Source organism: Tilletiopsis washingtonensis (assembly GCF_003144115.1).
Source record: "Tilletiopsis washingtonensis strain MCA 4186 unplaced genomic scaffold FA09scaffold_4, whole genome shotgun sequence".
Taxonomy (NCBI): domain Eukaryota; kingdom Fungi; phylum Basidiomycota; class Exobasidiomycetes; order Entylomatales; genus Tilletiopsis; species Tilletiopsis washingtonensis.
The window spans coordinates 797898-820950 of NW_020312001.1; the positions used below are offsets into that span (position 1 = coordinate 797898).

At 68.8% G+C, this 23053-nt stretch overlaps 9 protein-coding genes across 9 annotated transcripts; 5 read left to right on the forward strand and 4 right to left on the reverse strand.

Moving 5' to 3' along the window:
* Window positions 1-226: 226 nt before the first annotated feature.
* On the forward strand, window positions 227-1423 carry FA09DRAFT_333561 (putative ARL1-ADP-ribosylation factor; the record flags this gene model as incomplete). Its single annotated transcript, XM_025743696.1, has 4 exons — window positions 227-406; window positions 731-889; window positions 1131-1285; window positions 1372-1423. 4 exons carry the CDS (start codon window positions 227-229, stop codon window positions 1421-1423), a joined length of 546 nt encoding a protein of 181 aa, XP_025600490.1.
* On the reverse strand, window positions 1198-2324 carry FA09DRAFT_328315 (ribosomal protein S16). The gene is made up of 2 exons (XM_025741723.1): window positions 1959-2324; window positions 1198-1765 (listed from the first exon to the last, which is right to left on the reverse strand). The coding sequence occupies exons 1-2, from the start codon at window positions 2307-2309 to the stop codon at window positions 1496-1498; spliced, it is 621 nt and encodes a 206-aa protein (XP_025600491.1). The 5' UTR covers window positions 2310-2324; the 3' UTR covers window positions 1198-1495.
* Window positions 2325-2506: 182 nt separating this feature from the next.
* Window positions 2507-5343, forward strand: FA09DRAFT_328317 (hypothetical protein). Its single transcript, XM_025741724.1, has 6 exons — window positions 2507-2905; window positions 3002-3172; window positions 3267-3633; window positions 3691-3904; window positions 3958-4220; window positions 4277-5343. The coding sequence occupies exons 1-6, from the start codon at window positions 2580-2582 to the stop codon at window positions 5279-5281; spliced, it is 2346 nt and encodes a 781-aa protein (XP_025600492.1). The 5' UTR covers window positions 2507-2579; the 3' UTR covers window positions 5282-5343.
* Window positions 5344-5387: 44 nt separating this feature from the next.
* FA09DRAFT_294449 (Arginase/deacetylase) lies at window positions 5388-7673 on the reverse strand (the record flags this gene model as incomplete). Its single annotated transcript, XM_025740080.1, has 4 exons — window positions 5388-6086; window positions 6205-6976; window positions 7030-7345; window positions 7403-7673. The coding sequence occupies 4 exons, from the start codon at window positions 7671-7673 to the stop codon at window positions 5388-5390; spliced, it is 2058 nt and encodes a 685-aa protein (XP_025600493.1).
* Window positions 7674-8710: 1037 nt separating this feature from the next.
* On the forward strand, window positions 8711-10160 carry FA09DRAFT_328320 (hypothetical protein). Its single transcript, XM_025741725.1, has 3 exons — window positions 8711-9017; window positions 9329-9376; window positions 9429-10160. The coding sequence occupies exons 1-3, from the start codon at window positions 8738-8740 to the stop codon at window positions 9707-9709; spliced, it is 609 nt and encodes a 202-aa protein (XP_025600494.1). The 5' UTR covers window positions 8711-8737; the 3' UTR covers window positions 9710-10160.
* Window positions 9453-11142, reverse strand: FA09DRAFT_328322 (DUF947-domain-containing protein). The gene is made up of 4 exons (XM_025741726.1): window positions 10817-11142; window positions 10690-10756; window positions 10283-10637; window positions 9453-10230 (listed from the first exon to the last, which is right to left on the reverse strand). The coding sequence occupies exons 1-4, from the start codon at window positions 11062-11064 to the stop codon at window positions 9920-9922; spliced, it is 981 nt and encodes a 326-aa protein (XP_025600495.1). The 5' UTR covers window positions 11065-11142; the 3' UTR covers window positions 9453-9919.
* A 143-nt stretch (window positions 11143-11285) lies between these two features.
* Window positions 11286-13731, forward strand: FA09DRAFT_328323 (hypothetical protein). The gene is made up of 3 exons (XM_025741727.1): window positions 11286-11754; window positions 11808-13248; window positions 13306-13731. The coding sequence occupies exons 1-3, from the start codon at window positions 11299-11301 to the stop codon at window positions 13713-13715; spliced, it is 2307 nt and encodes a 768-aa protein (XP_025600496.1). The 5' UTR covers window positions 11286-11298; the 3' UTR covers window positions 13716-13731.
* A 25-nt stretch (window positions 13732-13756) lies between these two features.
* Window positions 13757-16261, reverse strand: FA09DRAFT_337038 (alpha/beta-hydrolase; the record flags this gene model as incomplete). Its single annotated transcript, XM_025743963.1, has 5 exons — window positions 13757-14452; window positions 14506-14648; window positions 14705-15715; window positions 15807-16097; window positions 16150-16261. The coding sequence occupies 5 exons, from the start codon at window positions 16259-16261 to the stop codon at window positions 13757-13759; spliced, it is 2253 nt and encodes a 750-aa protein (XP_025600497.1).
* Window positions 16262-17619: 1358 nt separating this feature from the next.
* FA09DRAFT_210087 (hypothetical protein) lies at window positions 17620-22975 on the forward strand. The gene is made up of 2 exons (XM_025739485.1): window positions 17620-20547; window positions 20605-22975. Exons 1-2 carry the CDS (start codon window positions 17826-17828, stop codon window positions 22809-22811), a joined length of 4929 nt encoding a protein of 1642 aa, XP_025600498.1. The 5' UTR covers window positions 17620-17825; the 3' UTR covers window positions 22812-22975.
* Window positions 22976-23053: the final 78 nt, after the last annotated feature.

Consider the following 23053-nt stretch of genomic DNA (forward strand, 5'->3'; position numbering starts at 1 on the left):
GAGGCCATGTGCGGCGGCGGGGTCCACGGCGCGGCGCAGCGCTGCGCCGAGCCCCAAACGCGCGCGAAGCCGCCGCCGCGCCGCGCTCAAGCTTCCCATCCACCTCCATCTTGCCCGCCTGCTCTCGCATCACTCTCGCAGCCACGCACCTCACGAGCGTCGCCCTCGCACGCTCGCACAGCCACCGCCGCCGCACAGCTCGCGCCGCCCGCGCACCGCGCCCGCCATGGGCGTCGCCGCCAGCACGCTGTGGGCGTCGCTCTTCGGCTCGCGCCAGCTGAAGCTCTGCATCCTCGGCCTCGACAATGCGGGAAAAACGACGCTGTGCTACCAGATGAGCATGGGCCAGGCCGTTGCCACGGCGCCCACGGTGGGCTCGAATACGGAGCTCTTCACGTACCGCAACGTGAGTGTGGCTGCTGAACATCGGCAGCAGCGCACCAGTGCGAGAGGAGCAGCAGAGCAGCGGCAGGAGAGCACACGCAGAGCACTGCCGGCGGAGCAGGCAAAGCGAAGTGCCAGAGGTCTTCGCAGAGGAGAAGAGCGGCAGTAGCCGAAGGGGCAGAGCAGTAGAGCAGCGAAGAAGGAGTGGCAGGGAGCAGGAGGGTGGAAGAAGCGACTATAGATAGCCCATGCCAGAATGGCTACGAGCGGACACGCATGATTGTTGGGGATGCTGCATGTCAGCCGCTCTGCGGAGCGTCGACGCTGACAGTCGACTCATACACAGCTGCAACTCCTTCTCTATGACGTCGGCGGGCAAGCAGCGCTGCGCGCCGGCTGGGCGGCGTACCTGCAGGGCGCCGACGGCATCATCTTCGTGCTCGATTCGACGGACCGCGAGCGGCTAGGCACGGCGCGCGAGGAGCTGTGGCGTGTTGTGGGCGAGGTGCGTCGCTGTGTGGAGCGGTAGGAGGGAGAGCAGGCGCTGCGCACGACCTGCGCCGGTGGAGGTGCGCCTCGCCAAGATGCTGGCCGGCAGCATCTCAGCATCTCGGAAGAGCATGCGCACCGGGTCCTCTTGCAGCGCAGGATGCCGCTTGGCGCGCTGCGTCGCATGTGCTACCTCCGAGCACCTTTCTCCTGGCATCAGACGTGAGGAATTAAGCTGACGTGCGCACGACCCACAGCAAGCACAGCGCGCCGTGCCGCTGCTGCTCTTCGCCAACAAGCAGGACGTGCGCGCCTGCATGGGCGCCGCCGAGATCAGTGCCGCGATGCGCCTCACCGAGCTGCGGCATGCCGACTGGCACATCCAGGCCTGCTCGGCGCTGACGGGCGACGGGTGAGTGCTGCATGAGGGAGCGTGCGGAGCGTGGGACAGCTGCTCCACACCCTCGCTTGGCTTCTCCGCTGACACTCAGCCCGCAGAGTGACACAAGGGCTGGACTGGCTGGCCGCACGATTGGGCGCCAAGGCATAGCAGCGGGAGCGGAGCGAGATCAAATGCATAGTCACAGTAGCAGATTGCTCGTCGTGTTGCTCGCTCTTCCCATCATGCCGCCTGGCTGTGCGTCTCCTCGCCGCGGCCCACCCGCCGAGCCTCTGTTCGTGGACTGGAGCTCCGTGCTGCACCCTCGCCTGCTCCGCGCGCCGCAGCAGCGGAGCCGGGCAGCGGCGTGGCAGCCGCAGACGGGGCTACGCCGGCGGCTCGCAACACGCCGACCGTCTGGCTGCCGACGCCGGCAGCGTCAGCACCCTCGGGCGCTCCGGGCGCTGGCCCTTGCATGCCTTTGAAGTACTTGCCCGGCGGGATCAGGCCGGCCTGTAGGTGCACGAGTCAGCCATGTGTGTGTCAGACGGCCGTGAGAATGCTTGGTGGCAGCAGCGACGTCTGCGACTGCACTGGCGAGGCCGGGCACCTGACCGTCGAGCGCTGACAGAGCACTCAGAGGCAGCACGGTGCCTTGCTCCTCAGCCTGCCGCACCCTGACAGCCGCATAGCACGAGCCACTCACGCGGTCGAGAAGCCGCGCGACGGGCTTGCTGGGCTGTGCGCCGACGCCGAGCCAGTAGCGGATGCGCTCGCTGTTCCACTCGATGCGCTTCTCCTTGACGAGCTGCTCGGGGCGCGGCAGGCCGCTGGTGAAGACGCCGTCGGCGCCGCGCGCGTGCGATGAGGACGATGAAGCAGCGCTCGAGCTCGAGGCCGAGGCGCCGAGGGCAGAGCGCAGGCGCGGCACGGGGTCGTACTCGCCGAGCTTCTCGATGGGGCGTGCGTCGCGCGGCGCCGAGTCGCGAATGGCGACGAGGTGGTAGAAGGGCGCATTGCGCGCGCCGTGGCGGGCGAGGCGCAGACGCACGGGCATGGTGCGGGCGAGGTGAGTGGTGGAGGAGACGAGGAGCTGGAGGAGAGGCGAGCTGCGCGCGGATGCGAAGGTCGCGGTCGGACGAGCGCCTCGCGCCGATTATGTAATCGCCAGCCAGGAATTTTGGTAGTCGGATTACAGCAGAGCGTGGGAGCGTGCAGGTCTAATGCTCTCACTCCACCAGACCGCGAGCTCGAGGCGCCTTCCTCTGCTCCACGTTCTCGCCACACCCTCCACCAGCTCTCGTCTTCTCTCCGCAGCGCCTGCGCCATGGCCAGCGCCGTCGCGGGCCCCAGCGGCTCCAGCACGCCGGCCGCCGCGCGTGCCTTCGCCTCGACCGACAACTTCATCTCCTTTGACTTTGGCGACGACGGCGACGGCGCCGACGGCAGCGGCGCAGCCTCGCCCGCCGCTGCCGCTGCCGCCGACGACGCCGACGCCTATGCGCCGCGTGCGCAGCCGCAGGTGGCCGGCCGCAAGCGCAAGGCCGACGAGCGCGACGGCCGCTCCAAGAAGGAGCGCACCCGTGCCGCCGCCCGCGGTACGCCCTGGGCGGTGGACGTCGAGTGGGAGGAGTGCCGTAATGCAGCCGAGATGTGCGTATCTGCTGAGTGCAGCGGCTGTGCAGCATTGCCGGGTGCTGCTGCAGTGCTGCAGCAGCATACACCTCTCGTCTGACGCGTCACGTACAGGCTGCACCGCGAGCTCATCGCGTTCGAGCAGTGGCTCTCGCCGACGCGCGAGGAGCACGAGTCGCGCAAGCTCGTCATCGAGCTCATCCGTCGCGCCGTCGTCGGCCGCTGGCCCGACGCCACGGTGCACTCGTTTGGCAGCCAGGACACGCAGCTGTACATGCCGCAGGGGTGAGTCTAGAGCTCAAGAGTGGCAGTGCAGCGACGCGAGGTGCTGCTGCTGGCGCTTCATGCCACGCCTTGCTGGCGCTCACACTCTGTGCAGCGACATCGATCTTGTCGTCGTGTGCCCGTCGATGGACATGTCGCGCCGCGAGACGGTGCTACGCACGCTGGCGGCACTGCTGCGCCGCCATAACCTGGCGTCCGACGTGACCGTGATCGCAAAGGCCAAGGTGCCGATCATCAAGTTCGAGTGCGTGTACGGCCGCTACCGCATCGACGTCAGCATCAACCAGACCAACGGTCTTGATGCGGCGGCGTGGGTCAGCGACTGGCTGCGCCGCATGCCCGCCATCCGCCCTCTCATTCTGGCTGTCAAGCTGCTGCTGAGCCAGCGCGGCATGAGCGAGGTCTTCTCCGGTGGCCTTGGCAGCTACAGCGTCATCTGCTGCGTCATCAGTTTCGTGCAGGTGAGAGCGAGTCATTCCGCACGCAAGTGCGGCGGCGTCTGACGTGTCTCGCTGCAGATGCATCCGAAGCTGCAGCGCGGAGAGCTCGACCCCGCGTGCAACCTCGGCGTGCTGCTGATCGAGTTCCTCGAGCTCTACGGCAAGCACTTTGGCTACGACCGCGTCGGTATCTCGGTGCGCGGCCGCGGTGCGTACTTTGACAAGGCGGCGCGCGGCTTTGCGGACCCGCGCAAGCCATTTGCGCTGTGCATCGAGGACCCGATGGACACGAGTGAGTGCGACAGAGGCAAGAGTGGAGGCAGCAGCGCTGACTCGGCTCTCTAGGCAACGACATCTCGCGCGGCTCATTCGCCATCATCTCTGTGCGCCAGGCGCTCGGCGGCGCCTTCGACATCCTCACGGCGACGCTCTGCCAGCGTGCAAACGAGCGTGCGCGCGGCAGCCGTGCTGCGGCTGCACTGGACGCCGACGAGGAGGCGCGCCAGGCATTGAGAGACGGCACGAGTGGCTCGGCTGAGAAGGACCCGAACAGCCTGCTCGGCGCCATCTTCGGCATCTCTCGAGACACTATCAAGGCGCGCAGAGACGTGAGCATCACGACATGAGGCGGCTTACACGCTTTGCTGACGCCCATGCTCGACAGATTGAGGAGCTCTACTACGGCGGCATGCTGCAGCACAAGCTCGGCCGTCCTCCGCCGGCTGCGTCGCCCGAGCCGGCGCCTGCGCATCCCTCGGCACAGCAGGCATCCAGCTCTCGTCAGGCTGAGCGCACGCACGACCACCGCGCCGGCGGCGAGTCATCGCGCTCGCGCGAGCAGCCTCGTGCGCCTGCCGCCACACTCGCAGCGCCGCCTCGTGCACCTGGCGCTACGACGGCAGGACAGTCTGCGGCTTGTGGAGGCGCGCCGTCTCAGGCTTCGCGAGCGCAAGCGCCTCCTACCGCTGCTGTCCCCGCCAAGCTCGCCGCGTCCGCAGCTTCATCCGCCGCACCGGCTGCCGCACCCGTGCCTGCGATCATCTACAAGCCCGGCACACGACTTCCGCTGCCTCGCAGCTCGTCCGGCTCTGCCGCAGCTGCAGCCGCCGCTTCTGCCAAGCCTTCGGCGTCGCGCAGCGAGGCGGTCGTGGTGAAGGATGACGCGCCAGAGCGATCGCAGAGCCGGCCGAAGGCGGAGCGTGCATCTGCTGCGGCAGCCGTTGCAGCTGCAAACGGCAGTCAGGGTCGTCCGTTCGCTGTCGACGACAGCGACGACGAAGAAGCCGGCCTGCGCCGCGACGCAGCGAAGGCGTACTGGAACGAGGACATCCAGGACGACGAGCTCGACTCGCGCTACTCGTCGCCCAGCGGTGGCGGCCGTCGCACCGCCAAGCGCCAGAAGACGACGCACTCGGCTCTCGCGCAGCAGCAGCAGCCGCAGCGCCGCAGCGAGACGTTCTACCTCGAGGAGAGCGACAGCGACAGCGGCGCCAGCGTGCAGGCGGGCGCTCGCAAGCCGGCCGCACAGGCTGCGCAAGCCGCTGCTGCTGCCCGCGGCGAGGCGGCACCGAAGACAGTAAAGGCGGGCAAGGCTGTCGTCGCCGACTTCTGGGCCAGCAAGAGCGGGCACGTCGGTCCGGCCGATGACGGCGAGAGCGACAGCGCGTAGCGTTGTGGGCAGGAGATCAGCATCACGGCACCGAGCATAATAGCCACCTTATCACTGTGCTCGCGCTCGAGTGCTCTGAGGTGACTGTGTGTGACATTGCGGCGGTCTAGTGCAGCACCACGACGGGCGCGGCGGGCCGCTGCTGCTGCAGCTGCGAGTTGATGAAGGCTTCGATGACGTGGAACTCGTGGCAGAGAATGTCGACGCTGCGCTGGTGCTTGCTCTGCCGCAGGTTGCCCATGCGCCGGCCCTCGCGCTCCGACGAGGTGTAGATGACGTGGTCGGAAGGCAGCAGCACGAGCGACTTGCGCGTGTACCACTGCCGCAGCGTCTTGCGGCTCGCGCCGGCGGGCATGAGCGGCACGGCGTTGTGGTTGAGCACATTGACGACGGCTGCGACGCCGTCTCGCAGGCGCGACGTCTCGCGGCTAGCGAGCAGCTGCACCAGCGCCGCTGCGCCAGCGCCGTGGCCGATCAGGACGAGCCGCGTGTCGGCGGCGATGAGATGCGTGACGTAGTGATCGTAGACGACGTTGACGAGTGCAGCAGCACGCTGCGAGACGTTGCGCAGCTGCTGAAAGGCCGCGCCGTTCGGCTCAAAGCCGGCCTCCGGCTGCGCGTTCTCTGCGCACTCGAGGCTCGGCACGGCGACGTCGACGAGGCGGTAGCTGTGCTCCTTCAGTGCCCAGTCGAGCACTCGGCTGCTCGTGTCGATGACGTGGGCGGCCTCTTGATCCGCATAGAGGCTCAGCCACGGGCGCTCCGCGCGGAGGTTGCCGAGGTCGTGCACGAAGAGGACGACGACCTAGTGAGGAGAGTCAGGATGGCTGCAGATCCGTGCACTGCGCCTTCTCGCTGCGACTGCGCCCCTCTCGCTACGCCCGTGCCTCTCTCGCGAGCCTCTGTCGCCATCGCTCACTCACCTTCTTCTCCGGCTCGAACAAGTCCGGCGTGCAGAGCACCATCCCTTCGAACTCCTCCTTCCCAGACGGCGACGGCGTCGGCAGCTCGAGCAGGCCGTACTGCTGTGCAGCTCTCTCCGAGCGTGCGCGCCGCAGAAGCGTGCTGAGCGGGTGCACGGTGCCGTCGGGCAGCGCCGAGTCGTCGTGCGCGATGGGGTCGAGCTTGTCATGCTGCAGCGCCTTCCAGTAGCGCGCCTGCTCGCGTCGCACCTCGCGGATCGTCTGCGAGGCGAGCACCTTGCAGCGCAGCGACTGCTGCGGCGCAGGCACCGGGTCGCCGAGGAGCGTCTCCGTGACGGCAAGCGCAGACGAGGCGATGCTCTCGAGGTTGTAGCCGCCCTCGAGCGCTGCGACGACGCGGCCGTTGGCGAGGCCGCTGAGCATGTGCGTCATCTGCGCGTAGCCCTGCGGAGAGACGTGACAGCCGCCGAGCGGATCGCCCTCGGCGGCGTCGAAGCCGGCGCTGATGATGACGAGGTCAGGCTGGTACTCGAAGGCGATGGGCATGACGATCTGCTGGAAGGCGGCGAGATACTCGGCGTCGCCCATGTCGCCTTCCGGCCACGGGATGTTGACGTTGCGCCCGAGGCCGGCGCCAACGCCGGAGAACGTGTGGCCGCCGTCGGGCTTGCCCGGGAAGAACTTGCCGCCCTCGTGGCGGTGAATCGAGATGTAGAGCACCGCGTCGTCCTCGTAGAATGCCGACTGCGTGCCGTTGCCGTGATGCACGTCCCTGCGACGACCCTGCGTGAGCAGCGAGGCGCGTAGACGGTCCATCGCACTCACCAGTCGAGGATCAGCACTTTGCTGAGGGTCCCTGCCGACTCGCCGCGCCGCCCGTACTTCTGCAGCGCCACCTTTGTCGCGACGGCGACGTTGTTGTAGAAGCAGAAGCCCATGCTGCGATCCGGCTCTGCGTGATGGCCCGGCGGGCGCACAATGGCAAAGCCGTTGCGGATCCGGCCCGAGACGACGGCCTCGACCATCTCGATGACGCCGCCGCACGAGAGACGCGCACAGGCGGCGGAGTGCTCGTTGACGTAGAGCGAGTCCTCGCCGTTGAGGTGCTCCGTCTGCGACGCGAGTGCGTCGTCGGTGAAGACTGCAAGTGGAGCAGTGAGCAAGACAGCAAGCCGGCAGCGGCACAGGCCCCACTCACAGGCGGACCACTCTACGCCGTTCCAGATGCCCTCGTCGTGCGCCAGCATCACCTCTTCACGCAGCGCATCGCGAATCGGCAGCCGGCGCATGCGCTTGATGCAGCCATGTGCATCGAGCCGGTCCCAGATGGCGCTGATGCGCTCCGGCTTCTCCGGATGCTCGTCGCGGTCGAAGTGCTCGTCGGGATGCATGTGCAGCATCATCACCGCGCTGTAGACGACGCCGGTGCGCTTCTGCGGCACCGGCACGCCGGGTTGCAGCGGCAGCATCGCCGTGGATCCTGCCGCGTCGACGGCGCTGTCGGGCGTCAGCGAGATGGCGCGCGAGCCGGCCGGCGGCAGCTCGTTGCCGGCGGTCCAGTCGCGCGGGCGCCAGCCCGACGGCTCGCCCCAGTCGGTCTGCGTGTTGGGCGAGGCGAGGCGCGGATAGCTCTCTGCCTTGTCGAGCCTGTCCAGCTCGGCCTGCGAGGCTGCCGGCGCCGGCGAGTGCGAGGCCGAGTGCGACGCCGAGCGCGACGCCGACACAGCGGGCAGCACCGAGGACGAGGCGACAGCGAGCGGCGACGATGCCGCGGCGGCCATGACAACGTCGCGGCGGTCGGCGTCGGCGTAGGCCTGGCGGCGGTCGCGCGGCGAGTCGCCGTTCATCAGCACGCGCGGGCCGGGGCCGGGCGTGGTGCTGATGCGCTCGCGTGGCCGCGGCGACGGCGGCAGCGTCGAGGCGGCGCGCAGCGCCGAGGCGACGGGTGCGGCGCTGCTGCCGCCGATGCCGCTGCTGCTCGGCCCGGCATGCGACGCGCCGGCGACGGCGCTGCTGCCCGACGGCTGCGAGACGAAGCGCGAGGCCGACGGCGGCGACGCGGCGCTCGCCGACGAGGCAGCGGCGCCCGACGACGAGGCGTTGCTCATCGACGTGTCGTAGCCGTAGCGCTGCGGCGGCGCCTGCGTGTGCAGCGGCGCCGAGGACGCGGGGTCGGACATGGCGAGGCGCGGCGGCGAGTGGAGAGCGCGATGCGCGGCTGCGAGAGCGCGGGGCGCGCCGCTGCGAGAGAGAGAAGCAGACGGCCAGACGAGCGGCGAGAGGATGGAGGGCGCGAGGCCACGCGCCAAGTCGAGGCTGAGGTGCCGGAGGTGGATGTGGAGAGGAAGCACATGCGCGGCGCCGCTGCTGCCTTGATGCTTCTGGGGCTCGGCATTCATCAGTCTAGTCACGTGCGCGCGGCGCGCGGGCCACACAGCCAGCCGGCTGCGAAGGCCCGGCACGTTCCTCGCTTGCCGGCGCCGCCGCGCTTCTTCGCTCCGCTCCACCAACCCTCCCTCGACCCGCCGCCGCCATGGGCGACCTCACCACGTCCCTCATCCTCCTCACCACGACGTTCCTGCTCGGCACGCTCGCGGTGCACTGGACCGCCGACCACCTGCTGCTGTGGCAGTCGCCCATCACGCGCGCCTCGCTCCTCAGCGCCCACGGCTACTACGCCGAGACGCTCGGCCACCTCTCGGCACGCGCGCTCGCGGCGCTGTACGCCCTCGGCGGCGCCGCCGTGCTGGCGTGCTGCGTCAAGATCGCCGCCGGGCGCGAGAGCAACTGGCTCTTCGACGGCGCCAGCCTGTGTGAGTCCGGCGGCAGGGTCGCGGGTGGAGGCGTGCAGCGGCAGTGCACGGCGCAAGCGTGGCAGCTTATGTTTGCGGTGTCGTGATGGAGGCGAAGATAAGGGCGAAGGCAGCAGGATGGCATGCGGAACGGCCAGGGTCAGAGCAGCGAGAGAGAGCACGCGCAAAGGGTACGCGCATGCACTGCTGGGGAACATCGTGCGCAGCAGAGCAGCAGCCCCGGACGTCCAGGCTGCTCGCACGCTCGTGACGCAATGTCTTGCTTTGCACATCTCGCCTCACAGCCAATCCGCTGACACGGCGATCTGCAGTCCTCTACGGCGCAGTCGGCCTGGTGTACTTCCAGAAGATCCGGCCAAGTGAGTCGCAGCGGGCCGTCGCAGTCTCGACTACGCTTACATTGTGTCGCAGGCATCCTCGCGCTGCCGACGGCCGCCTCGCCCGCCGCCGACCCGCTGGACCCGCTGGACCTGACGCTCGTGCCGCTGCGCGAGCTGGCCTCGTCAAACGCCGTCATCGCCGTGGCGCTGATCGGCGTGCTGATCCTGCAGGCGGGGCAGTACTATTCGGAGCGCCTCGAGGAGCGCGAGCGCATCGAGGAGGACGAGGCGCGCGTGCGGCGGCGGCGGCGGCGTGCCGAGAAGCTGCTGGCGACGCAGGCGAAGCTGGCGGCCACCAGTGCGTCGCAATGAGACGGCCTCGCGGAAAGCGCTGTCGAGCGCTCGCCTCTCTGGCTCTTCGGCTCGAGTCTCACACTCCCACTCCACGCGGTCTGCACCACGCTAGGCTCTCTCTAATGCGCAATGAACCGCCGCTCTATGCTAGCCACAGCGAGGCCTGAGTGCTGCCAGCCAGATCACGAGGAGCTCAGGCCATGCAGCGTCGGCAGAGGAGGCATGCATTCAGCCTCGACGTCCACGCTTGTGCGGCCGGGGCGCCTCGCCGCCCTCGCGCCCAGCCGCCGCTGCCCTCTTGCGCTGCGGGACCGGCAGCGGCGCCGCACCGCTGCTCTCGCGCGCGCCCATCGCCGGCATGTCGCGGCGCTCCTTCTGCGCGTTCTTCTTGCGCCGCCGCTCGATGCTCTTGCGCAGCTCCTTGCGCGAGCTGGCCGCCGGCGTGTCGGACGATGCCGCGCCGCTGGCGCCGGCGCCTGCCTTGTTGCCGCCGGCCAGGCGCTCGTACTTGTCCTTGAGGAAGAGCGTGCGCTTGGCCGCTGACTCCAGGCGTCAGCTGCCGCCACGGCAGGCGCACCACACACCACTCACAGTCCTTGAGGAAGAAGCGCTGCCCGCCCTTGGCCACCTTCTCCTCCTCGTCGCGCTTGTGGCGGCGCAGCACCTCCGTCTCGCGCTCGCGCTTGCGCCGCTCGTTCTCCAGGCCCTCGGTGCGGCGCAGTGCCGCCTCGACGCGCGCCTTCTCGGCCTGGATCTGCAGCGCCTGCTCGGAGCGCGCCTTGGGCCCGGCGTGGTGCTTCTCCTGCTTGGTGAGGGCGCGGTGCGTCTTGCGCAGCTCCGAGAGCTCGGCCATCTGCTGCTGCCGCAGGAAGCCGTACGACGACTCGAACAGGCCGGCGTTGGGTGCGGAGGCGGAGAGCGACGAGAAGCGCGGGTCGCGCCGTTTCTGCGCTGCGAGTCAGCTGGCAGCTGCAGGTCGCGCAGAGCATGGCACTGACTATGGCGGGCGTCTCGATGACGGTGCGCTTCCGCGACACGGGCTTGCGCGACGACATCTCCATCGGCCTGAGGAGATGGAGCGCTCAGCTCGTGTGCCGGCTCCAGCCTCGCTGCACGCGCACTCACGCATGCTTGTTCTCGCGGCGCCGGTCGTTGGCGAAGCTGCCGCTGCCGCTGCCCACCTTGCCCCAGCCGCCGTCGCGGCCATCGGCCGACTCGGCGTCGCTGTCGTCGTCGTCGAACTCGCCGCCGCTGCTCTGGCTGCCCCACTCGCTGCTGCTCTCGGCCGCATCCGCCTGCGGCGCGGGTGCGGCGGGCTGGCGCGGCTGCGAGGGCCCAGCGCGGGCACGCTCGTGTGATGCTGGGCGCGGCATGGCACTGAAAGAAGAGAGTGAGGCAGGCGATGCGGCTGCTGCGATTTGTTGAGGCTGAGGCGTGCTTGTGGTTGTGGTGGAGAGTGGAGCAGAGCAGCAGCTGCCACGAGCGCTCGGGAGGCCATTTGAGCGGGGCTTACGTCAGCCAAAAGTGCCTCGCGGGTTCGCTTGCCTCTTGAGCTCCTTCTCGCGCGCCTCGCATCCTTCTGCTCCACCCGCATCGCTCCTCGCAGCATGGCCGACACTGCCGCCGCCGCCTCGACGTCTGCTGCGCCTGCACCGCCGGCCGTGGTGACGCGGCGCATCCACCTCAGCGGCCTGGCGCCCGCCATCCCCGACGCTGCGCTGCTCGCACGCTTCGCCGCGCTGCAGCCGGCGGGCCTGCACCGGCCCAGCGCGCCCAACGCCGTCGGCGCCGTGCCCGCCGTCGCCTGGCTCACCCTCACCGCGCCGCCCAAGGACATCGACCGCGCGCTGGGTGCGCTGCACGGCAGCGTGTGGAAGGGCAGCAAGATCCGCTGCGGCAACGCCAAGCACGACGGCGCACAGGGCCCGCTCCCGCACAAGCCCGAGAGCGAGGCCGTGCGCGTGCGGCGCGAGGAGAAGGAGGCGCGCCGCCTCAAGAAGGCCAGCCGCGAGAAGGGCTGCGAGCGGCCGGTGGATGAGGCGCAGGTCAAGGCCGGCGAGTGGGTGAGTGGTGCCGCAGCAGCGAGGCTTCTCATTGGCACTGACAGCCTCGGCAGGGCTGGCACCTCACGCCGGCGCAGCACCTCGTGCGCCCGCTGCACATGCGGCCCGACCACCCGCTGCCGAAGCCCTCGACACCGGCGCCGCCGTTGCGCACCGGTGCCGTGCGGCCCACGCCGCCCACGCGCGCTCGCCGCACCACGCTCGACCCGCGGCGCTACGGCGCAAAGCACCTTGCCGGTGCTATCCTGGGCAACAAGGAGGGCAGCAGAGAGTGGCGGCTAGAGGAGCCGGAGGAGGATGACGACGCATCGGCGCCTCGCTGGGTCGACCAGGATGGCGCAGTCGAGCCAGTGCCGAAGAAGCGCCGCGCGACGCCGCCGCCGATGCCCGCTGTCAGGGCAGCACTAGCACTGCCGCCAGCACAGCCTGCGGCGCCGAAGAAGCAGGCAGCGCCAGAGCTTGACGAAGCATCCGCTTCCTCTTTCTCCGACTCGGAAGACTCGCAGTCCTTCCTCGACGCGCACGAAGACGATGCAGACTCCATACCCGATGCGCTCTTCTCGCCGCGCCGCGACGACTCGCCGCTCTTCGATGATGCCGAGGCACCAGGCTCACCGCTGTTCGACGATGCCGAGGCGCCGGCCTCGCCGCTGTTCCACCCGCGCTCGCCGTCGCCCGAATTTGTGCCGCAGTTCCCGCGCTACGACCCGCGCGAGGACGAGGAGTGGTCGGAGGGCTACAACGAAGATGCGGCGGCAGCAGCTGCTGCCGCTTCCGCTGCACCGGCGCTCAAGGGCGATGACGAGGCGCAGCGCATGAAGAGCATCCTGGGCCAGGTCATGGGCGGCAAGGTGCCCTTTGCGAGTGGCAGCCGCGCCGATGAGACCGTGCTCGACAGCGACGACGATAGCGAGCTCGAAGAGCTGCTGCGCAGTTCCCGGCCTGGCGCCAAGGGCAAGGCGCCTGCACCGAAGAAGGCTGCTGAGCCCGCTTCGGCATCCTCTCACGGCAGCTCGGCCACGATCGTCGAGGCCGCACCCGTCGCTGCACAGCCTGCACCTTCCGCGCAGGACGTTGTGAGCGAGTCAGACGAAGACGAGGAGGAGGACGAGGAAAATAAAGCCGCAGAGCCTCAGCCGGCCGGCACCAACGCCGGGCCGCAGGCCGCGACTACCAGCATCGAAGAGCTGCAAGTGGAGCAGGCAGCCGTGGAGCTCGCCGCACCGGTCATCACTGCCGGCCAGCGCCGCCGCGACATGCTTCTGCAGCCCGCTGCGGCCGCGCAGGAGGCGTCCGCCTCGCGCTTTGCGCCCGTCGTGCGCTTCGACCCCGGAGCGGCTGCTGAGTGGGACGACGAGGACGAGGAGATGGAGGAGCCGGAGCCGCAGCCTCAAGAGAGCGCGGCTCAGCCGCAGGCGCACGGAGAGGCCGGCGAGCAGAAGAGCGCCGTCATGACGCAGAAGCTCACGGACATGTTCAAGCCGCAAGAAGAGGGTGAGTGCTGCAGTCTCGAGACCTGCGAGATCGTCGACTGACGTCTCGCGCCCTCAGCTGCGGGCTTCTCGCTGCTTGGCAACCTGGACGACCTCGAGCTGGACTTCGACATGGAGTTCGAGACCTCCGAGCTGCCAGAAGAGCCAGTCACAGCAGCTGCACCCAGCGCACCCGCACCAGCTCCGGTGCCCGGCGCAGTGCCCGGCTTCGACCCGTCCACCTCGCTGCCCTTCTTCTTCCCCAGCTTCACGCGCGACCGCGGCGAGCGCGAGCCCATGGCGCTGCTGCTCGACGGCGTGCCGCCGTTCGGGCGCACCGAGACGGCCGAGCAGATCCACGCGCGCTGGGAGGAGCGCCGCGGCACGCTGACGCAGGAGTGGAAGCGGCGGCACCGCGAGGCCGTCAAGAAGAAGAAGCGTGGCATTGTCGGCAGCCGACGCGCAGGCGACGCCATGCCGAGCAGGTAGAATGCAATGCATTGGCTACGACAGCACAATGGGTGATGCAACTAGGCTGCGAGTGCCTCCTGCATCCAGGCGAACGCAGCCTCCCAGCCGACAGACTCGGCCTCGACGCTGTCGAGCGCGTGGTCGTCGTCGGGGAAGGCGAGCATACGCGTGCGCACGCCCTGCAGGCGCAGCGCGTGGAAGAGCTGCTTGGCCTGCTGCGGCGGCACGCGCCGGTCCGAGAGGCCGAGCAGCAGCAGCACGGGCGCCTTGATGTGCGCGACGTGCGCGATGGGCGAGGCAGCCTGCATCGAGGCGGCCAGCTTCGGCAGCACCGAGGACGGCGGCGCGTCGAAGGGAAAGTCGAGGCCCAGCTCGGCGAAGCACCAGTCTGGGATGTCAGTCGTCGCCGCCATGCTCGCCACGTCGATGACTGGGTTGCGCATCACGGCCGCCTTGAAGAGCTCGGGGCGCTGGCCGACGAGGTGCGCCGAGAGGAAGCCGCCGTGGCTGCCGCCCATGACGATGAGGCTGTCCTTGCTGGCGATGCCCTCGTCGAGCGCCCACTCGGCTGCAGCAGCACAGTCAAAGACGTCGAGCTCGCCGCAGCGGCCCAGCAGCGAGCGTGCAAAGCGCTGGCCGCGCCCCAGCGAGCCGTGGTAGTTCGGTGCGACCACCGTGAAGCCGCTCAGCGCGAGTGCGGCAGTCGAAGGCGCAAAGTCGGTGGTGGTCGTGCTGTGCGGGCCGCCGTGCGGGAACTGTGTATGTTGAGGTCAGCACGGCTCGTCCTTGGCTCGACGCAGCCACGCACGATGATGCAAGGCTGGTTCTTGCCGAGCTTGCTGTCGTGAGCTCCGCGGATGAGCACGGCCTGCGCAGCCTGGTCGTCGTGCTCTTGCTTCGTCTTCGCCAGCGTGACGACCTCGGTGGCGAGGCCTGCAAGCTCCTTGATGGCTGCCAGAAGCGTGTCAGAGCTGGCTTGGCTTGGCCGCCGGGGGGTCTGCACGCACCTGCAGTGTCTGCTGCATCCTCTGCTGAGTTCCACAGCTCGCTCCAGGTGCAGGTCTTGTCCGACTGCAGCGTGCCGAGCATCAGGCGCGGCGGCTCGCCGACAGTCGAGCGTGTGGCCAGGAGTCTCTGGGCGCCGTCAGTAGCGAGAACGCCCCAGCTCGCACTGCTGTCCCTGGCCGGTGCGAGGTCGACCATCTTTCCTTCGCGCGTGACCAGGAGCGGCACGCGGCGAGAGCCCCAGATGGACGAGAAGGCGAGCGCTCCGTCGCTGAGAGCGAAACGTGCCGGCAGGTCGCCAAGGAACAAGCCCGGGAACGCCTCGTCGGACTCAGGCGACTCAACGACATCGACGAGCGTCTGGCTTGCACCTGATCCCTCGCTCTTGAGCAAGCGCGAGCAGTCGTTGTGCGCTCCTTGCCGCTCGTTCTCAACCCAGTACAGAACGCCTGGTCCTGATGCGTTCCACCGCGGAGAGCGGCCACTCCAGCCTTCTTGGCTGATGCGCTGGACCTGCTTCGCCTCAAGCTTCCAGGCAGCGTTGCGCGGCTGGCCTGGCTTGCTGTCCTCCTTCTTGCCGTCGTCTGATGTCGATGAGGCAGACGGCAGTGGCACGCGCAGCACGTTCGAGGGCCGATTGGTGCAGTACACCACGCCGAGCTTGCGGCCATCCTGCAGCGACTCGTACACAGTGCAGGCAACGTGATCGCCAGCGAAGATGGCTTGGCCTTGATCCGCTGCGCCCCACGCCTCGTCTGGCAGTTGCAGCTGGGAGAGCTGTGCGGGGCCAGAAGACCGGCTGTTGAAGCGCAGCAGGAAGATGCGCGGCCGCAGCAGTGGCCCCTGCTTCTCGCCGAGCGACGGCGTGTAGTCGTACGCGGAGAAGGGGTCCTCCTCGGAGAGCGATGAGAGCGAGAGTTCTGCCGACGTGTCTGGTTTCTTCGGCGCGTTTGCAGAGGCGACGTAGAGCACTGCATCCTCGTCGTCGCTCAGACTGATGCTCGCGAACGGCTCTGCATATCAGGTGGATGAGCCCCGCGAGCACTTCCACTGCAATCTCGCCCTGCAGCTTCGGCGCGCGAGCCGCCACGTCGCGCGACTCACCTCCTCGGACGAAGGCTCCATGCGCCTTGGACACGTCGACATCGGCCACGCAGCGTGCGCCGCGCCACAGCTCGACACGGCGCGTCTCGTCGCCCTTTGCGCCCTTGCCCTCGCGGCACACGACACGCACGCTCGAGCCGGCCTGTGCGCTGTGCGCCACGAGCTTCTCGCTGGCGTCGCCCAGCGCATGCGAGATGACGCGTGCCTTGGTGCCGTGCAGCAGCAGCTGCGAGCGGAAGGCGCGCTTCTGCGACGTGGCCTGCGAGCGGATGGAGAGGGACAGATGCACGACTGGACAGCGGCGTCAGCGGCGTTGCTGCGTCTGGAGCTACGCGCGGCTCACCGGTGCTCTCGCCCGACGCGGCGCCGTCGAAGCGTGCGCCGGTGAGCGCGGGCAGCTCGGAGAGGAGCTTGTAGCGCTGCACGGCGGCGTCGAGCGCGGCGTTGGACGGCATGGCGGGGTGCTGCAGCTGCCTTTGCGTGGGGAGATGGAGGCGAGAAGACAGCATGCTTCATGCAAGCGTGCACGGACGTGCGGCGGCCTCGGCCCGGAATCCGCGGATCTTTGCGCGCTTCCTCCGCGAAGCTCCACACCAACACGGCACGCCGCCTCCTCCTCTCGACGATCCCTTGCTCCGGTCTTCACCTGGACAGCAGCGCTGCAAGCCAGAGCTCTTAGATATGCTCCCTTTGTGGTGTTCAGAGCCAGGCTGCTGCTGCTGGAGCTTCCTTTGTTCAGAGCGAGGACCGATGTCGTGATTCGTAGTCCAGAGGGATCTGCCCAGGCGCGACTCGAACGAGGCGATGACATGCGCTATAGGCAGTCAGTGACGGAGCAGAGAGCGGCTGTGGTCTGAGTGGTGCCGCTCGCTGTCACGGCGAGACACATGTGAATGACAGCCGAGACACCCGTGGCTGGCATGCCGACGGGCCTCGGCGTGCAGGCGCCTCGCGGTCGTAGATGTTCACTCGGAGGGTGGCGGCGGGGCATCGCCTACGCCGAAGGAGGCGCTCGAGACGCATGACCCTCGCTTCTTCTGCGTCGAGAAGCCAGAGGAGCTCTGCAGACTGCAGCCCTGCAAGGAGCTGGTGCTGGCGCAGGCAGAGCAGCCCTGGGCGGCAGAGAGCGACACTCGAGTGCGAGCCCAGCGCTACAGCTTCTCTCCGCCATCTGCCGGTGCGCCGTCTGCACTGGAGCGAGCCGATGTCGAGGACATCTTCATAGGGCGAAGGCGAGCTGCACGCCGCTGTCATGCACGGCCGTCCAATCAATCAGATCTGCCGGTGCAGGCACAGCGGCCGAGGCGAGCACAGGGCCGGCCGACAGGCGAGACATGTAGATCCGTTGACCAACACGCGCGCAGCCACGGCGCGCGCGCGGTTGCGGACTCCGCGCGCGGCCGGCGCGACAGGGGCTTGCACTGCGCGCCCTAAGCTTAGCGCCACCCGGCTCGATATTGACGGCTCGCCTTGCCCCCAGCCCGAGGCCGACCAGCTTCGCTCCCAACCACCACCTCTTCGCTTCTTCTCTCCCCCTTTTCCAGTCCCGGTCCCTTTGCTTCGTCTCTCTTCGCTGCCGCCAGCTCTGTCAGCGCCCAGCCGTTGACGCGCCGCGTGCGCGCATCCTGGCGCGCCCGACGCACGGATCAGCGCAGCCCGCCTCATCAGCGTGCCCCGGGCTTCATTTAGCACCCTCACCACCCCGCCGCCGCGCCGGCACCCGGCTGCGGTGCACGCGCCGCTGGCGGCGATACCCCGCCGGTCAATCAGCCGCAGCGCTCCACACCACTTCGCCATCAGTGGCTTGCCCTGCGCCTGCTCCTGCTCCTGTCTCGCGAGCCCAATCAGGCCGCAGCGTCGCCGCTTCGGCATCGCCCTCGCGGCACTGCGGGCGGGCGCTCGCGCCGTGCACTGCGTCCGCCTGGCAGGCCGTGAGTCGCCCTCGCACCTCGTCGCCTCGGCGCAGCTACACCTTGCGATAGGCGACAGCAGGCCTTGCCTTGCAACCGCACCGCCATCATGGGTCAGGCTCCGTCGAGCCCGACTCAGTACCACCCCTCGGCCATCAGCTCGAGTCCGCACGACGGCGCCGCACCGCACGGCGCCCGGCGCTTCGCCCTGCGCGCCGGCCATCGGCGCAGTGCCAGCGCACGCAGCAGCTCCGGCGCGCCCAGCCCGCTCATCGAGCAGTTCCAGGCGTCGCACGAGCACGTCAATCGCGCCCTCTCGCAGAAGCAGGCCTTCGCGCAGGCCTGGCATGCCGACGGGCCGGGCCAGCAGACGCGCAGTCTGGCCGGCCCCATGCGAGCACGCATGCACCCGGCGTCGACGTCGGCCGGCGGCGCATCCTTGTCCAGCTCTTTCTCGGCGCCAGCGCTCTTCGCCGAAGCAGCAGCCGAGTCTGCAGACCGAATTCCGCGCTCGTTCTCCAGCGAGGACGGAGCGCTACACTCAGCGGCCTATCGGCTGGCATCAGCTCCGGCCCAGCCTCGCATCGACGAGCTGCCAGAGCCGCTCGATGCTGCTGGCGCACCACAAGCCGAAGCCGGCGACGCGCTGCCGACGCACTCCGATCAGCCGACGTTCGCTGCTGCCAGTCCTCTGCCTACTCCTCATCCGCTGCCCGAGCCACTCGCTCGCGCACTGAAGACTGGGCTTGGCAAGGCAGAGGGATCACCAGGCGCGGGCCTCGCAGACACACGAGCGTCCAGCGCAGAGCCTCTTGGCCACGAGACGCCAGCACGGTCCGGCACGCCACTCGATGGCAAGCGGCTCTCCGACCAGTCTGCAGAGGACGCGCTTGCGGCCGCTCGACGCAGCTGGACGAGTGGCAGCGGGCCTGGCTCGAGCATCAGCCGCTCATTGCTCAACCGAGATCCGCGCTGGACCTCGACGTGGGAGGACAGGCGTGGCTCAGACGTCCGCGCGTCGTGGAGCGGCAGCGGCTCTGGCAGTGGGCCTTCGGCGCGTATCGCCTCGCCGTCGCCGATGGGCTCGAGACAGAGCCCGCCTGAGGCCACGCCTGCTGTGGACATCGACGAGGTGTCCGCCACGCAAAGCCGGCACCTGGAGCAGGAGCCGCAGAGCGGTGCCACCTTCGTCGCGAACCTCGAAGGCACGCAGTGGACGTGCGAAGCTGCGCAGCCGCTCGCTCCGCAGATGCAGCACAGTGCGACAGGCACGGTCTCAGCGCCTGCAGCTGCTTTCTCGCACGCGGCCAATGATGGCGCACTGCCTGCTCTCTCCATCATGACAGGTCTAAGCGCTTTCGCCGATCCATCTGCGCGGCAGCTAGCCGCGCTTCCGTCGCCAGGCCTGACGCTCAGCGAAGGCGGCACCCCGACTGAAGAGAGAGCGCGTCTCTCTGCGCGGCGCAAGCCCGTGCCCATCGAGGATTATCTCGAGGGTCCGTCTCGCCCGCAGCCAGCGTCACGACAGAGCGCAGGCAGCGACTACGCCGCGGTCCTCGCGCCGCCGTGGATGGACTCGCATCGCACGAGCATGGTCAGCCGCTCGAGCCACGGCACCGAGCTGCTGCACTCGCAGATCGGGCAGATCCGCGCAGGCCCTCGGCCGCAGATTGACCGCGTGGCGTCGCAGGAGCTGCTGGGCATGCAGCCCTCGTCGCCGCCGGCCTCGCCGCCCGAGAAGCGGCCCCGGACCTTCAACCTGCTCGGACGCATCATGAGTCGTGTGCGGCGGACCTCGGAGCCGCGGAGCCCGAGCCTCCAGTCACAGGTGCAGACGCCCAGGTCTCAAACAGGTCTCTTCACTCAGACGCCGGCGAGCGAAGGCGGTCGCGCGTTCCCGATGCGGATTGGTCGCAAGCGCTCTACATCTGCTACGCTGCCGAACGAGGAGGCCATCGGCCGCGCAGACGGGCACAAGCGAGCGATGAGCACCCAGCACGCGAGATCTACGAATACAGCTCAGCCTAGCCTGGCCCTACAGCTCGACGGAACCCGTCCTACTGGGCTGCTGCGAAGTCAGAGCCTGAGCAGCGCCAGCCCGCCGTCCAGCCGACGTGCTAGCGCTCGAGGCTCCGTCGACTTACCACGCACCACGGCTGCCGCTGTGGAAGCCGGAACGCAGCCGCGCTCAGCTCGACACGAAGGCGTGTGGGTGAACGGCGCTGCAGGCGGCAGAGTCCTGGGAAGGCCTCCCGTCACGGAGCATCTCTCGCCGCAGAGCCGCAGTCTGGGCGCCTTTGGCGACAGCGGCAGCTCAGCTCGTCTCGTCGACGAGAACGGCACAGCAAGGCCACAGTCGATCGCCGACATCGAGCCGGAAGCAAACATGGGTCCGCCTCTCCTGGAAAGAAGGATGAGTGGCGAGCCGATGTCGCCGTCGCCGAGCGGCGATGGCCGGCGCCGTAGCTGGACGTGGCGACGCCGCGGCTCTGCCTCAGCAGACGGCACCGTTCCTGGCGCTTCGACTGCGAATGCCGGCAGCGATGGCAATGGCAAGCGCGCCGCAGACGAGCCGATCATCGACATCGTCAGTCCCTCGCGGCCTGCGACGCCTGAGGTGGTGACAATTGGCAGGCAAACTGCGCCAGCTTCGCCCGGGCGAGGGGCAGGAGCACAGAGCAGCTTCTCGTCCCTAGCCCCTCCGCCAGCGCCAGCGCCGCTTCCGCCGAATCGGCCACCGCGACGCGGACCTCGACGCGCCGACTCAGCGACTTCTTCGGTGACCAACCCCTCTACGCCGATCGAGACGGATCACTTCACCCAGCCTTCTGGTGAGTCGGCGCAAAGCAGACGCCAGAGAGTATCGCGCTCACGCTCTCTGGCGACAGCAGGAGACGTGCAGCTAGAAGCTGTGGCGAACCTCGACGCTGCGAAGGAGTCGTCGGACCTGTCTGCTCAGCGCGATCGGCCAGCCAGCCGCGGAAGCTCCGGCGCCGAGACGAAGGAGGTGCTCATGTCCTCGGACGACGAGGCCAGGCGCACGGCCGCTGAGACAGGACCCGGAGCGGACGCTGTGCCGGCGAACGTGCACGCCTTCGTCAAGCCCGGCGCAGCGCTGTCGTCGCCCTCGCTGGATCAGCAAGTCCTCGCCGGGAGTGGGTGGACAGTGGAGTCCAACGCTCCGTCTAGCGCTACCGCTGTTCCGTCTGCTTCGGAGTCGGCGAAGCGTGAGAAGCCGGCGGTCCAGGAAGTGCGCACGCCCGAGGCGACCCTCCGACACCTGCCGCACCATCTGCTGGCTGATGCCTTGCCTCGCGAGTACGCATCGCCTATCTCGCGCATGCGTACCAGCCACGCACGGAGCATCTCCGACCCGCACTCGATGGCTGGCTCGCCCAGCAGCCCGCTGCCAGCGCTCCTGCAGACGGAGTCCGTCATGGCGACCGTCGCGCCAGCTGATGCCGATGCACGGGCGAGCCAGCGGCCGCTGAGCGCGGTCCGACTTGCGTCGCGCATGTCCGGCTCGTCCGCGTCGACCTGGGGCGCTGCGACTCGGCCTCGCTCAGCGATCTCGCCAATGCCTGCACTCATGCTCGACACTCGCATGGACCGTTCGAGCTGGCAGTCGAGCCAAGGCCCCTGGATGGCCGACGTGATGCACGTCGAGTCTCACCACGAAGCAGCACATGGCTTCGCCACACCTGAACGGGCACGCCTGTCGGCGCTGATGTCGCGCGCCCGTACCACCTCGGCGCCATCCGCGCGGACAGCCGAGATGCTGGGGGCTCCGCTGCAGCACGACATGCCGCCAGCCGAGGAATACGCCCCAGCGCCACGGGCCGAGACTGCAGTGCAAGCCAGCCTCGCAGCTCTGGCTGCCCTGGAGAACAGCGAGGCGGACGGCTGGCAAGCGCGCTGGGCACGAGACCGCCTCTTCGGCATCCGCGAAAGCGAGATCACCGCTGCAGCGGCGCGCCTCCACGAGTCGCGCTACTCTCGGGCCCCAGCACGGGAAAGTCTCGAGGAGCTCTACCACGCGCGACCGCGCCATCGCCACTCGCCTTACGCCTCTCGCAGCGATCTGCGCGCCAGGATGTCATCGGACGACCAGGCACTGCAGTCCTCGGGCCGCAGCGATGCTTCTCGACGCAGGCGGCGCCGCCCAGCGCGTTCGCTGCGATCTCGCACCGACAGCGCCAATGCCTTCTCTCAGCTGCAGCCGCAGATCGCGGACGAGGTCGCGATGCTGGGCCTGACAACTGGCTCGTCCGATTCAGAGATGACCGCCGCTCAGATGGCGTCTCTCGAAGCACGCATCCGACAAGCTGCATCGCGCGGCAACACCTCCGCCCGAAGCCAGTCGCTGCGAGCTGGCGGCCCTGCCTCTCGCCAAGGATCAGCTGCGCGCAGGCTCGACGTTTCCTCCTTTGCGACGCCGCCGCGCGCCGCTGCAGGCTCGGCGACTCGCCGGGCACCGATCCCCTCCTTCGACGCTGCGAGTCAGAGCCTCGCGGACGAAGATCACGCACCACGCATCCCGACAGTCGCCGAGTGGGACGAGACGATTGTGCCTGCACTCGCGCGTCGGATGCATGAAGAAGATCCGCAAGCACCCATCCCAACAGGTCCGAGTCACCTGCAGCCTACACTTGCTGCGGCTTCAAGGGCCGAGCTTACCTCTGCAGACACGGCCACGCGTGTGCCGTTTCCTTCTGCTGAGCTGCCCAGCAACACGGGCTCGCCGTCGCTGCGCCGCAGGCCGCGCCTCAATCTCTCCGATGCGTCTCGCCGCCCGCACACGTCGTCCGGGACTATCGCTCTCCAGTACGGCGACAGCCTGCGCGCGAGGCCAGCGAGTCCTGGCCCGAGCAAAGGCTCGCACCTCCTCGACGGCGGAGGCTCTCACCGCCGCACCGCCGACGCGTCCGGCTCGCGCAAGGACAGGCGCGGCCAGCTCGCTGCCGCCGAGGCGCCGCGCTCGTCGCGCAAAAGCTCCAACGCAGGCTCGCAGCGCTCGAAGCGGCCGTCGAAGAAGGGCTACAGCGGCGACGACATTCTCGCCTGGCAGGCGGCGCTCCACGTCGAGGCGCCTTGACGCGTGCCTCTCGGCCGCACGTCGGCCCACACTCTCCTTTCTTATCTTGCACTCGCATCGTCTGTGCCTCCTTCCTCATGTATTCTGTCACTCCTTGTCGCCGCCGCTCTGCTGCACGCGTGGTCTCTCGCTGCTGTGCCTCGTCAATTCATCTATTGTCGCCCTCCTGAAGAGACGTGTGCCTGAGCGCGGTGGCCGCTCTGAGCCTCGAAATTCGTCACCTAGCAGCGCGCTCATATTTT

Coding starts and splice junctions, on each gene's coding strand:
- FA09DRAFT_328315 (XM_025741723.1), bottom strand. CDS start 2,309: ATGCCCGTGCGTCTGCGCCTCGCCCGCCACGGCGCGCGCAATGCGCCC. Junction 1,766..1,958: donor TCGCGCGGCTTCTCGACCGC/GTGAGTGGCTCG, acceptor GTGCACCTACAG/GCCGGCCTGATCCCGCCGGG.
- FA09DRAFT_328317 (XM_025741724.1), top strand. CDS start 2,580: ATGGCCAGCGCCGTCGCGGGCCCCAGCGGCTCCAGCACGCCGGCCGCC. Junction 2,906..3,001: donor TGCCGTAATGCAGCCGAGAT/GTGCGTATCTGC, acceptor CGTCACGTACAG/GCTGCACCGCGAGCTCATCG. Junction 3,634..3,690: donor GCGTCATCAGTTTCGTGCAG/GTGAGAGCGAGT, acceptor GTCTCGCTGCAG/ATGCATCCGAAGCTGCAGCG.
- FA09DRAFT_328320 (XM_025741725.1), top strand. CDS start 8,738: ATGGGCGACCTCACCACGTCCCTCATCCTCCTCACCACGACGTTCCTG. Junction 9,018..9,328: donor CTTCGACGGCGCCAGCCTGT/GTGAGTCCGGCG, acceptor GGCGATCTGCAG/TCCTCTACGGCGCAGTCGGC. Junction 9,377..9,428: donor CTTCCAGAAGATCCGGCCAA/GTGAGTCGCAGC, acceptor ATTGTGTCGCAG/GCATCCTCGCGCTGCCGACG.
- FA09DRAFT_328322 (XM_025741726.1), bottom strand. CDS start 11,064: ATGCCGCGCCCAGCATCACACGAGCGTGCCCGCGCTGGGCCCTCGCAG. Junction 10,757..10,816: donor CGCCGCGAGAACAAGCATGC/GTGAGTGCGCGT, acceptor CCATCTCCTCAG/GCCGATGGAGATGTCGTCGC. Junction 10,231..10,282: donor GCGCTTCTTCCTCAAGGACT/GTGAGTGGTGTG, acceptor GCCTGGAGTCAG/CGGCCAAGCGCACGCTCTTC.
- FA09DRAFT_328323 (XM_025741727.1), top strand. CDS start 11,299: ATGGCCGACACTGCCGCCGCCGCCTCGACGTCTGCTGCGCCTGCACCG. Junction 11,755..11,807: donor AGGTCAAGGCCGGCGAGTGG/GTGAGTGGTGCC, acceptor CAGCCTCGGCAG/GGCTGGCACCTCACGCCGGC. Junction 13,249..13,305: donor GTTCAAGCCGCAAGAAGAGG/GTGAGTGCTGCA, acceptor TCGCGCCCTCAG/CTGCGGGCTTCTCGCTGCTT.
- FA09DRAFT_210087 (XM_025739485.1), top strand. CDS start 17,826: ATGGGTCAGGCTCCGTCGAGCCCGACTCAGTACCACCCCTCGGCCATC. Junction 20,548..20,604: donor TCACTTCACCCAGCCTTCTG/GTGAGTCGGCGC, acceptor CTCTGGCGACAG/CAGGAGACGTGCAGCTAGAA.